A 12,801-nucleotide genomic window follows, 5' to 3' on the forward strand; every position below is an offset into this window, starting at 1 on the left:
AGTGTAAAGTAGTGAGCGTGCAGCTTGTATAACAGTGGAAGGTAGTGAGCGTACAGCTTGTATAAGAGTGTAAAGTAGCGAGCGTGCAGCTTGTATAAGAGTGTAAAGTAGCGAGCGTACAGCTTGTATAAGAGTGTAAAGTAGCGAGCGTGCAGCTTGTATAACAGTGTAAAGTAGTGAGCGTACAGCTTGTATAACAGTGTAAAGTAGCGAGCGTACAGCTTGTATAACAGTGTAAAGTAGTGAGCGTACAAAGTAGTGAGCGTACAGCTTGTATAACAGTGTAAAGTAGTGAGCGTACAGCTTGTATAACAGTGTAAAGTAGTGAGTGTACAGCTAGTTTAAAGTAGTGAGCGTACAGCTTGTATAACAGTGTAAAGTAGTGAGCATACAGCTTGTATAACAGTGTAAAGTAGTGAGCGGGCAGCTTGTATAACAGTGTAAAGTAGTGAGTGAGCGTGCAGCTTGTATAACAGTGTAAAGTAGTGAGCGTACAGCTTGTATAACAGTGTAAAGTAGTGAGCGTACAGCTTGTATAACAGTGTAAAGTAGCGAGCGTGCAGCTTGTATAACAGTGTAAAGTAGCGAGCGTACAGCTTGTATAACAGTGTAAAGTAGCGAGCGAACAGCTTGTATAAGAGTGTAAAGTAGTGAGCGTACAGCTTGTATAACAGTGTAAAGTAGTGAGCGTACAGCTTGTATAAGAGTGTAAAGTAGTGAGCGTGCAGCTTGTATAACAGTGTAAAGTAGTGAGCGTGCAGCTTGTATAACAGTGTAAAGTAGTGAGCGTGCAGCTTGTATAACAGTGTAAAGTAGTGAGCGTACAGCTTGTATAAGAGTGTAAAGTAGTGAGCGTGCAGCTTGTATAACAGTGTAAAGTAGTGAGCGTGCAGCTTGTATAACAGTGTAAAGTAGTGAGCGTGCAGCTTGTATAACAGTGTAAATTTGCTGTCCCCTCAAAATAACACATCACACAGCCGCTAAACCGCTGACAACTAAAGTGAGGACACCCCTCAGTGAAAATGTCCTAATTGGGCCCAAAGTGTCAATATTTTGTGGGGCCACCATTATTTTCCAGCGCTGCTTTAACCCTCCTGGGCCTGGAGTTCACCAGAGCTTCACAGGTTGGCTCTGGAGTCCTCTTCCTCTCCTCCATGACGACATCACGGAGCTGGTGGATGTTAGAGACCTTGAGCTCCTCCACCTTCTGTTGGAGGAGCCTCACAGATGCTCAATAGGTTCAGGTCTGGAGACATGCTCGGCCAGTCTGTCACCTTTACCCTCAGCTTCTTTAGCGAGGCAGTGGTCGTCTCGGAGGTGTGTTTGGGGTCGTTATCATGTTGGAATACTGCCCTGCGGCCCGGTCTCAGAAGGGAGGGGATCCTGCTCTGCTTCAGTATGTTTCTGTCAAATAAACAGGAGGAAATAGTGCATTTGTTGGGGACTATTTTCAGCGGCGGATGAATCCACATGTGGTGCTCTAGTGAGTTTTTGGGCCAGCAGGATGGTGTATTTGGGACTGATTTAGAATAAGCTACAGTGCTTCCAGGAATTTACCAATTAATGTTTTATTAAAAACTGTAGAGGACAATAAGAACCATCAAGAAGAAGAAAATGCGCAGGAAGCGATGCGATGATGTTCTGAGAGCCTGACATTTTAGATTTAGTGATTTTTTGCAACAAACCATTTCTCACTGTCAGCTGCTTGTCAGTTGACACTCTCGTTAACATCAGTTCATCACAAGTAGATATAAATACATGTATTCTACAGTTATTTGTTTTGTATATAAAAGGTCATACAGAGGTTATGATATAGAGGTACAATGACAATACATCATCTAACCAAACAGCACAGAGTCTACTGCTATGTCTCTACAAGTCCCTTTATGCTGCGCCATTTTGCATCCCCAACTAAAATTAACCTGATTATTTGGACCATGTGAATGCCGACGCAGATAAATCTAAAACTAATTTGACATTTTTTCTAATCAAATTAAACCAGGAGGAAAATGTTCTTTAAACAGACACTGCTTAACAACTTTTAACTTAACCCCTAAATCGAGGCTGTCAGGAATGAACGTAAGCATAATGCATTCAACAAAGACTCATCTCATAATTACCAGATAAAGATATGGAAACGTTTTCTCGTTCACATTATTATGAGAATTTTGACTGTTTTTCACAGATCTCTGGAGATGCAGATCTCATAATTTAAATATTGTTCTCATAATTACTAATTCCGAGAATTTTGTATGATATATCCAAGGAAGGTTAATATCAAGGGCAACTGGACTTTGTTGAAAATACTCAAAGACGTTTCAACTCTCATCCAAGAGGCTTCTTCAGTTCTGACTGACTGGCAGGGACTCCCAGCTATTTAACCTCTGTGGGGTCGTTATCGAAGTGATGGATACCGCCCGGTTCGTCAGTGCTCCTGGCTGTTGTAACGACCGTCGTTGTGGTGGTTAGAGTCACCTGAAGCCAAGTTTAAACGACTGTTGTTAGCATTGACACATGAGGTCACATGTGAGTATTTGTTTTACTGGGAAGAGATGAAAGGACAGCATTGTAGGTGGGGGATAAGTGGTGTCTCAGACCTCCTCTGTTCAGTGACGGTCTCTCTATTCTGGTGTAAATGGCATCTTTCACTCCTCTTTCGAACCATCTGTCCTCCCAGTGGTTCATCTCTCCCCAGGACACTAAACACTCACATTTGGCCTCAGGTGACTTCAACGACCACAACTTCCTGCCAGTCAGTCAGAATTGAAGAAGCCAACGTGTTCTCATCTCGCTTCAAATACCGACGCTTTGAGAAAGCCTGAAAAGTACCCTTCAGCATTTGTACAAGACGCGTTTTTAATATGTGGTATCGATGCAGTTTGGTAAGGTTTAGGAAAAGATCATGGTTTTGGTTAGGTTTAGGCACCAAAACTATGGTTGTTTGGCGAGTGTGTTACTTGAAAGCCCAGTGCATTTCATACGGACGCTGAAAGATACCTTGTGTTTCAAATACGAACAATTTGTCAGGCTTTCTCAAAGCATCGGTATTTGACGCCCTGGGATGAGACCAGGCTCGAAGTAGCCTATTGGATGAGAGGCGAAACGTCTTCAAGTATCTTCAACCAAGTCCAGTTGCCCTTGATTTTAACCTTCCTTGGATACCTAAGACCTGGATGACTCAGAAGCTTCACAGATATTGTGCTGGAGATAGTATAACTTTTTGATTCTCATAGTTGCGAAGAGTATGAGAAAACATTGTCATATTTACAAAATACATTATTTAGAAAGGAGACAAAATGGCTGTCACAATGACCTGCAGTTGTATGTCACTTTTTTTGGAGAACTCTTTATAATTTCATCTGATAAACTAGATCTGAAGTGTAGAAACAACACTGAACTATGACCCTCAACCCACACATCATGTAAGTATTTTAGAGCTGAAAGCGTTTCGTTTGAGTGAAATCAGCTGCAGATTGTACCAAGTAAGCAAAAGCATCATCACATCATTACTTTTATAAATTCTACTTCTTTTTAGTTTGTACCACAACCCTTTAAACTATCTATATATGTGAGCTGTCAGGCACAGAGTCAGAAAATACAGGTGTCCTAAAAACCAACTGAGTACAAGACGGTGAAGAAGACGGAGGCAGGATAAATCCGTGATGTTAGAAACTCTCCTGATGAGGAACGTTGCTGGTCAACAGGCCGCTGTCAGACGAACCTGAAGTCTGTATTTGGTGAGTTTCTTCAGAGACAAAGCTACATGGCTCCCGACATCAGCTTTGTTCATGAAAGAAATCCATGATAAATGAAGTCTGTGAGAGATCCGATGAGAACGTCACAAGAGTCCCAGTTTTTTGGTCGTCTTGTAGAACAGCTGGTTATGGAAGTCTATTTCCACATTTTGAAGAACAAATCCACCAACTAAGTTTTTCTTTCATTGTTAAGTGTTAGGTTTTTCTCATAATAATGACTTCCACTCTCAGAGTTTGGAGAAACTTTCTAATACTTGTGAGATAAAGTATCTATAAATTATGAAATGACTAATAGATACTATCTCGCAGATAATAGGATGTTTCTTCAAGTACTGAGTTAGTATGACTGAGTACCTCATAATTAAAATAAGCTTCTCGTGATTATGAGATAGTATCTACCAACTATGAGAAACTTTCTCATAAAGAAGAGAAACTTATTTTTTCAGTTTTAGATGCCAAGTCAAAATGATGAGATACAATCTCATCATTCAGATTCTCAGATGTTTCTCATTATGACAGAGTTTGTAATAACTATGAGTATCTCACCCTCGGTAGCTCATAATTATGAGAAGGTTTCTCATAATTATTACATACGATTTCATCATAAATAGAACAAAGTGATAATTAGTTTCTTGAGATAATATCTCATCATAATTATTATCATAATTATGACTCTGAATCTTATAACTGTGAGGTTTCTCATGAAATATCATAGCAAATTTTGTCAGAATCATAAAATAGCGGTCATAGATTGCCATAAATATGAGTTTCTCATTATTACTAGATAATATCTAATGATTAAGAAACTGAATTGTGTTTTTCATTATAAATGTTCCTCATACTTGCTACATGAGATTGCACCTCATAGATTTGACTATTTATTTTCTCATAAAAAGGATCATAAATTATGAGATAAAGAGTATATATAAAGAGTTTGTAATAACTATCTCATACTCTGTATCTTATAATTATGAGAAAGTTTCTCATCATAAATAAAACTTGTCATTATTATGTATCTCATTATTATCTCATAATAATGAGATACTTCAAGTTTGACTCAGTATAATTATGAAAAGGTTTCTAATATCATAGCAATGAGGAATTCAACTATAATCGCAACATAGTAGGCATAATTACTAGATAATATCTACTGATTAAGAAACTCAGTTGCGTCATAATTATGATGCCGTTTCTCATATTTATGAGAGTTTGTCATAATTAGCTCCTGCAGTTCATCCAGGAGGCAGTTTCAAAGTGTTCTACAAATACTGAAACTTTACAACTTTACAATTACAGGACATATTTAAGTTTTTTTTATATTTACAAGATTCAGAAACACTTAATAGTGAATAAAAAACATATGATAGTTTTTTTCCCCACATGACATAAATGGACTTCCGTGTTGATGGTTTGATTTTGGTGTTGAAGTTAAAAACAGTCTGAGTGTTGAGGTTCTGACCTCGACAGTCCTTCGGAGGATGATGATGATTCCCGTCAGGGCAGCTAAGTTCACAGTTCCTTTGCTGACCTGAAGGCGTCCAAACACCCATGAAACTACATTTTCCCAGTTTTTTCTCTGCTTTACGTCTGTACGTTATGAGTCTTAAATGCTAACAGAAGAAGAGGAAGGAACACTGTTTATCCTCCGTAGTGTAAAAAACAGAATCTCCTCATGTTTGTCCATGTCGACGTCCTCTGTTCATCTTCGCCTTCTTCCTCCACTTCAGAGTTTGTTAGAAGTTAACGTTTTAAGTTTCAGTCTGAAGAGACGCTGTGAAGTCTTACAGTCTGTCAGAGGAAAGAGAGTTTATATGAATGAAATGAGCTGTTGTTTTCACTCAAAGATCATCTAAAAAAAAGAATCCTTGCTTTCATTTCCTCTATTTTCCCTCTGGACAAGTTTTACAAAGGCCCTGTCTTCACCTGGCCTTCACATGTGATCTGTATCTGGACATGTTTTCTGATAAATATCATCTGATCTATGCTTCTTTGCATTTACAGCTGCTGAGATCTGAATGGTCTCGCTCCAGACAGCGTGACGCCGAGGAAAAAGACGCTTCCACGGGCTTAAAATGTTTCTGCTTCTTGACTCTACAACAACAACACTCTTCGCTTCGTTCAATGACGTGAAACCAGAGCATAAAACAGAAAATCAGGATTACATGAGAGGAACAAATAGGAGCTAGTACACCAAGATTAGAGGAAGAGGTAGTGGAAACAACAGAAGACCCATCATCCACTCTGACGTCTTTAAACCTAAAATATATCCCAATAGATAAAGTCTGATATCTACTAAAACACTCGGCGAGCTCAGTTCATCAGGAGGAAGTGACGACAACGACGACGCAATATGCCGCTTCACTCAGAGTGTAAAAGTGTTCAGACCCGTTCAGCTAAGCCTCCGAGTGCCGTTCATCATCGACGGAGAGAAACTCAGAGAGCTTCACAAAGTCAGAGAAAAAATACGCACATTTAAGTTTCCATGAAGAGAAGAGCTTCAGCTTCCAGGTTTCCTGCTCATGAAAGGATCTGAATCATGTAAGAAACTGAATAACTCACTGAAAACCTAAATAACTGCTAAAACACATCATGTTGAAATTTAATTCCAAAATTCGTTCGTCAACCATCAATCTGAATTTATGTGGTTTGGACTTAAAACTATATGTTGTTTGTGCAGCACGTTATGACGACCCATATTTACTTTTATTGTGGCAACGACCTCTAGTGGTAATATGACGGTAGCAAAGGAGGACGTCGGGTGACGTATTATAAATAGGCAGGGAGTCCGCATAAGGAGGTAGGACGGGGTGGTTGGATGGCTGAAAACTGGACTTACTTAGGAGAACAGTTTTAACTGACTTGTGTCACGTGACTTATATAATGTACTTATTTTAACCCAAACCACAATGTTTTTCATAAAAGTAACCAAAGTGTGACCGTTTCACAACATTAGTGGTAACGCTCGTTCACAGTGTTTAATGCTCATATGTGTCGTTTTGGGATGGATAAAACGATATATGCTGTCGTTTAGGTTGGGGGACTTGTTGATAAAAAACGATGATGATAAAACTATAATATCTATTCAAACTGCTACATTTAGTTTCTATATATTTATTTGTTGATTTAATATCCGAGACGTTGCCACTGCTGTAAATGCACCAGAGTTACACATCATCCTGAAAAAACAACATGACATCACTGAAATCCGTTATTAGCACATAGGGCAATAACACGACTCGGATCAAAACATTCAAGTAAATAAACTCTAGTTTATCAGATTCAGACGCCAAAATTCAAGGTAAAAGCTGAATATCAAAACTGAATGGAACTGATCAGAACGTCACCCGATCCAAAAAAGAGAGACTTATACTGTAGTCGTGAAAGTGATTGGAAGTTTGAATAACTGACCCTTGTTTTCTGATAAATTGTGTTTTTGTCTGTCTCTAAATACCCATGAGCCTCAGCTGCTGTTGCTATGGAGATAAACCATCAATCAGAGAGAATTTTAAATGCAATGAGAATGAATCGCGTTGAAATAATCAGTTTTCCAAACGCAATTTACATTTAGCTTGTTGTTATTGAACACACAGCAGTATATGAAGCTCTGTGATTTACTGTTTGACAGTGAAATGCACCATGGGAGTCGCAGTTGACTTTGTCTTTTGTTCACAGAACCAGATATTTTCGAACTTCTTTTGTTTCACATCAGGAACCAGGAAAAACCTCGAAGAGGGGAACTTAAAACTGATAAATTCAGACTGATGGTTTTCAGGTGAAATATCTCAGTGATATAATGATATCAGGTGTTCAGTCACTGATAAAATTTAAACCCGAACCCACAGACCAAAACCTCCACATGGTGTTCCTCAGGAGACCACGCGGTCCGGGGAAGTCTGTTTCAGAAAGACCAGTGAGGTTTAGATTTAGATGAAAGGTCTGGAGGTGACGGTGAGGAAGGCGGATGACCTCCCTCTGGACAGTGGCGGACCCCTCCAGTGCACCTTCATGTGGTGCCTCAGGTTGGACCGGGACGAGAAGCGCTTGTCACACTGCTGGCAGGAGAACGGCTTCTCCTTGGTGTGGATGCGGCGGTGGCAGATAAGCGCCGTGGACACCCGGAAGGACTTTCCGCAGTCTGGGCACCGGTAGCGCTTGGGCTCGGTGTGGATCCGTCTGTGGTTCTTGAGGGACATCAGGTTGGGGAACTCCTTCTGGCAGTGGTTGCAGAAGTAGGTCCCGGTCTTGTGGCTGTTCTTGTGGTTGAGCAGGGAGCTGGCGTGGCGGTAAGACCGCCCACACTGACTGCAGACGAAGCTCCTGGAGCTGCTGGTCGAACCCCCCGAACTCAGATCTGAGAGGAGACAAAGACCAGGGTTTTAGTTCACATTAACGCCACGAGGTGGACTGTGCAACAAGCAGATTCAGACCTCAAAGAGCTGAGGAGGTCCCGCACTGCCGGGACACGTTAGTGATGGCAGCGTCTAAATATATCGCTCCCCCGTAAACCAACGTCCAGCTGCAGACCTCCAGTCAGACGGTCCAGTTTGTTCAGCCATCCTCACCAGAAAAATGGACGTGTAGGTCGATTATTATCCAGCTTCTTACGACCCATGTTTAGGCTTTTAGCTGCCTCTAGTGGCCGCACGGCGGTAGCATTGTAGGAAATCAGAAGACGGATTATTAGTGTTGTAGTCAAGACCGCCAAAACCGAGACCAAGTCAATACAGAGACCAGAACTTATTGAGACCGAGACAAGACCAAGACTTTTAGGGTCTGAAACCAAGTCGAGACCAAGACCAGAACCTATTGAAACCGAGACAAGACCAAGACTTTTAGGGGCTGAGACCAAGTCGAGACCAAGACCAGAACTTATTGAGACCGAGACAAGACCAAGACTTTTAGGGGCTGAGACCAAGTCGAGACCAAGACCAGAACTTATTGAGACCGAGACAAGACCAAGACTTTTAGGGGCTGAGAACAAGGCAAGACCAAGACCAGAACTTATTGAGACCGAGACAAGACCAAGACTTTTAGGGGCTGAGACCAAGTCGAGACCAAGACCAGAACTTATTGAGACCGAGACAAGACCAAGACTTTTAGGGGCTGAGAACAAGTCGAGACCAAGACCAGAACTTATTGAAACCGAGACAAGACCAAGACTTTTAGGGGCTGAGACCAAGTCGAGACCAAGACCAGTTTCCCACATTACATGACACACAATAAAATGTGGAACGAGATCACAGGTACTTCTTCCACATTCCCATTAAAACACCCACGTACAAACACTAAGGGCTGAAATCAACTCCTTCTCCATAGTTACCATTGCGGGGAAGGGAGAGTCGTTACGTTAACAACACATTTTTAATTAATTGTTGCATTTGAAGCAACACGTTTTACATCCAACCAAATTTTGGATGTTAACAAATAAATCAGACGATGCAAAAGCAATTTATTGATATTCCCAAAGTTATGGTCTTGACTGGTCTTGAAATAAAATCCAGAGTCTTGAATGTCTGAGACCGAGACAAGACCGAGTACAAATGTGGTCGAGTCCGAGACAAGAAGACCATCAAAAAGTGGTCTTGAGACCAAGACCGGTCTCTACAAGACTACAACAGTACGGATTATAAAGGTAGGATGGGTCAAACTCAGGACTTTCACACAAGTTTGTCACTGAGTGCTGCAGCTCCATAACAACTTCTAACTAGATCTGTATCTGATGACTGCAAACAAACAAAAACTGTCTCATTATTACAAGAAAAACTTGTAATCGATGAGTTCTGGATCTCCGTTACCAAAAGTAAATCTCATAATTAACAAGATTCTCATAACAGCAAAAAACTGTTTTGACAAAATCTGTATTTATTTGTAATTATGAGAAAACTAAATCTGTACGTCAAAAAAATCTTTCTCATCCATATCACATTAATTACAGATCTCGTAACTAAGATAGTAAGTTACAGTTACAAGGTCCTGATGTCAAAATAGCACTGAAGAACAAACAGCAAAGGGTCAAAGGTCAGCTCCATTTCTCTCAGCATGACAAGACATAAACTGTCGATTTCATGTTTCTTAAAAACATTAAACATCTAAAGAAAAAAGGGGCGTCTGCAGCCACGAAGCAGCTTTTCAGAATAAAACAATGACTTATTAATGAGCGTCTCACTTTACAACCAAAATCACAATAAAGTGATTATTTTGACACAGTTTGGCTCCCAAGAGGCCGTCGGCTGCTCGGATCTGAGCTGCGTGACGAAAGGATTTTCATTTACAGACTGTCTGACAAATCTGCCATGAAGGGTTATTACACACAGATGACACGGTCGACATCACATAATCGATGTAAAATCTGATACAGACAAAATAAAAAGGCAGTTTGACACTATACCAACTGGCAGCCATTTTGTGCCAACAAAGCATTAGGACCTGTTTTGTTTAATTAGCAAAGATCATTTCCAAATAATAATACAAATTAGCTCTTTATTGTTGATTAGCAACAAAGTCAATGTTTGATGTTGATCAGTCAGCAGTTTCACATCTTCCTCAAACACAAACCTTCATCTTCAGGATAAAAACACATGCACAGAGGACAGGACAGTAAAGTGCAGGTTTTTATGAATGGAGTTTGGTTTAGACACATGTTACTGTAGAAAGCCGGTTTGTTTCAGGTTAGTAATTATCCAAATGTTTTCAAAAGGTTTACATTAAACATTGCAGATACACATGGCATGACTGACAGGTGGTTTTAAAATCCCACAGATGGATTTGATTATATCTTTAACAAAATTTTGTTCCTGATTGTAAAAAACTTACAAAGATGCACTTTTAAAAGTTATGAACTTTATGATGAACAAAATATGTAAATGTCTAAATTATATGTTAGAATAAAATAATATTTTCAGATTTAGCACCAGACACAAGAAGAAAAACACTGGTACACACTTTTTGGACCACATTATTTCAACCAGAGTACTTTAGTTTCTCTTAAATAAAACATTAAGTCCAACATTTAGTTGTCAGATAAGACGCACGCCGTGACTGGATACTGGAGTCATGAGTTGTGGGTGAGATTGTTTTTTACAAGCCACCGAAACAAACGTTTCCACATGTTTTATTTATTCAATTAACTGTTCAGTTTTTTTCTCTACATGAAGGTCGAAATGCTGACATGAGGCCAGGACACACTATAGTTCTGATTTCCCTTAGATTTCATTGAAATTTATCACCAGCAGCTGGATTTTCAGACTGTTCTCATTTCCCCCCAAAAAAGCTTTGCTTTGACACGTATTTCGGTGTCTGGTACCAACGCACATGGCAAGCGATAGCGCCATAGTTCAACGCTAAAAGTAGGCCTAGTATAAATAACAGAAAAGTCAAAGTAAGGAGTTGGTTTGGGTGGACAGGTGAGACAAAACCGTTAAAACCGGTGTTTGTTTCCCATATGAAACAAAAAGATTCACTGATTTAGTTTTGTGATATTACGTAAGTAGCGGAACTGAACTTACCATGATCTTTCCTAACCCTAACCAGCAGTTTTTGTGCCTCAACCTAACGACGTAACCAAACTGTGACGTTGCACAACATTAACCACTAGTTTTATTTTCAAAGTCTAACCAGACGTTGCATATTTGTTGTTCCTAACTTGACCCTACACGTACAAAAACAACATTAAAGGAGACCTGTTATGCTTTCCACATTTTACGACTTATCTACAATGTTACAATGTATGTAAATGTATTCAAAGTATTTAAAGAGGTGGTATTCTGCTCATTTTCAGGTTCAAAATCTTATTTAGAGGTTGTACCAGAACAGGTTTACATGGTTTATTTTTCTCATACTGCACATTGCTGCAGCTCCTCTTTTCACCCTGTGTTGTACGCTCCGCTCTTGAGCTACAGAGTGATGCATCTTACTTGTACAAAATCTTTGTTGGGAGTTGCACATGCGCAGTTCCCAGGTAAGGAATACTAGCCAATCAGAAGCAGAGAAGGGCGGGTCGTAAGAAACAAGGTAGTGTGATCCAAATCAAAGCCGCTTCAGACTGAGACCGTAACCTAGCAGATGGTAGAAGTTACTCACAAGTCCACAACATCATTGTTCCACATCTTCCCATAAACCACTACAAAAAATCCCCATATTTCAACTCAATTTTACATAAAAATTGGCCAAACAATTTGAACGTTTGCTCAGTAGCTTTTTAAATCAGGTGTAACATTAGCATTATAGCTATAACTTTAGCCGTGTTAGCCAACGTTTACAACAACTCCGCACTTGAACAGTCTGTGAAGTTACATCGCCGTGTTTATTTTAAATATAATTCACAACCAATAAAGCATACTTTGAGGTTGTGATTGTGAATTTCCAGGCCCAAACAGAGTCGGAGTTGCATCGTCTTTTAGGACTAAACGTTGAACTGTTGCCGGTTTTCTGACGATCTATGCTGCCTTGCTGAAAAATGCTACCATAGCGCAAATCGATAGACTGGACTCTGCTCGGCCCTGCTCCGTTTTCCATTGCAGATAGTACCCAGAGATAGTACGTAGCTTGTTGTCATAGCGACGCCACACACAACTGCCGTGACGTAATGTTCAATGCGACACACACACCAGCGATCCACACAGCTTTCTCTTTTTTAAGTTAAAACGTTTCGACCTTCCTCAGAATGTAAAGACAGATAAGCGGTATGAAAACCTTCCAGCTGTGTTTTCCTCTGCCGTTGTTGCTGCAGCGTCTGTGTGACGGCGGGAGCAGAGGGCTCTGTGAGCGGGCGGCCGGCCGGCCTCACGCGCTCCTCCCGCGGGTCACAGCAGGCTTCCCCCGCAGCCACAACTCCGAAAATATTCAAGCACATTTTTGTTCCGCCGTCACTTCTCGTAAAACTGTCAATATTCAACATCTACACAGCTGATTTCACCTCAAAACTTCTCAGAAGTGGATTTAGTGATGAAATTACATACAAAAACTGTAAAATATAAAACTTCCTGTTGCCTCTGTCTGGTGCAGCAATGATGATGCAGTGAATAGTGAATATTCTCAGCATTCTGTC

The 12,801-nt window shown here is 40.4% G+C and overlaps 1 protein-coding gene across 1 annotated transcript in view; it reads right to left on the reverse strand.

Moving 5' to 3' along the window:
• Positions 1–4,933: 4,933 nt before the first annotated feature.
• si:dkey-89b17.4 (zinc finger protein 850) overlaps positions 4,934–12,801 on the reverse strand; it is a 38,904-nt gene continuing 31,036 nt past the window's right edge. Inside the window, exon 4 of the mRNA XM_046038494.1 lies at positions 4,934–8,106. Coding sequence (XP_045894450.1) covers positions 7,679–8,106 — 428 coding nt within the window. The 3' untranslated portion in view covers positions 4,934–7,678. The remainder of the gene's footprint in view (positions 8,107–12,801) is intronic.

This window comes from Micropterus dolomieu, linkage group LG02 (genome assembly GCF_021292245.1).
Source record: "Micropterus dolomieu isolate WLL.071019.BEF.003 ecotype Adirondacks linkage group LG02, ASM2129224v1, whole genome shotgun sequence".
Taxonomy (NCBI): Eukaryota; Metazoa; Chordata; class Actinopteri; order Centrarchiformes; family Centrarchidae; genus Micropterus; species Micropterus dolomieu.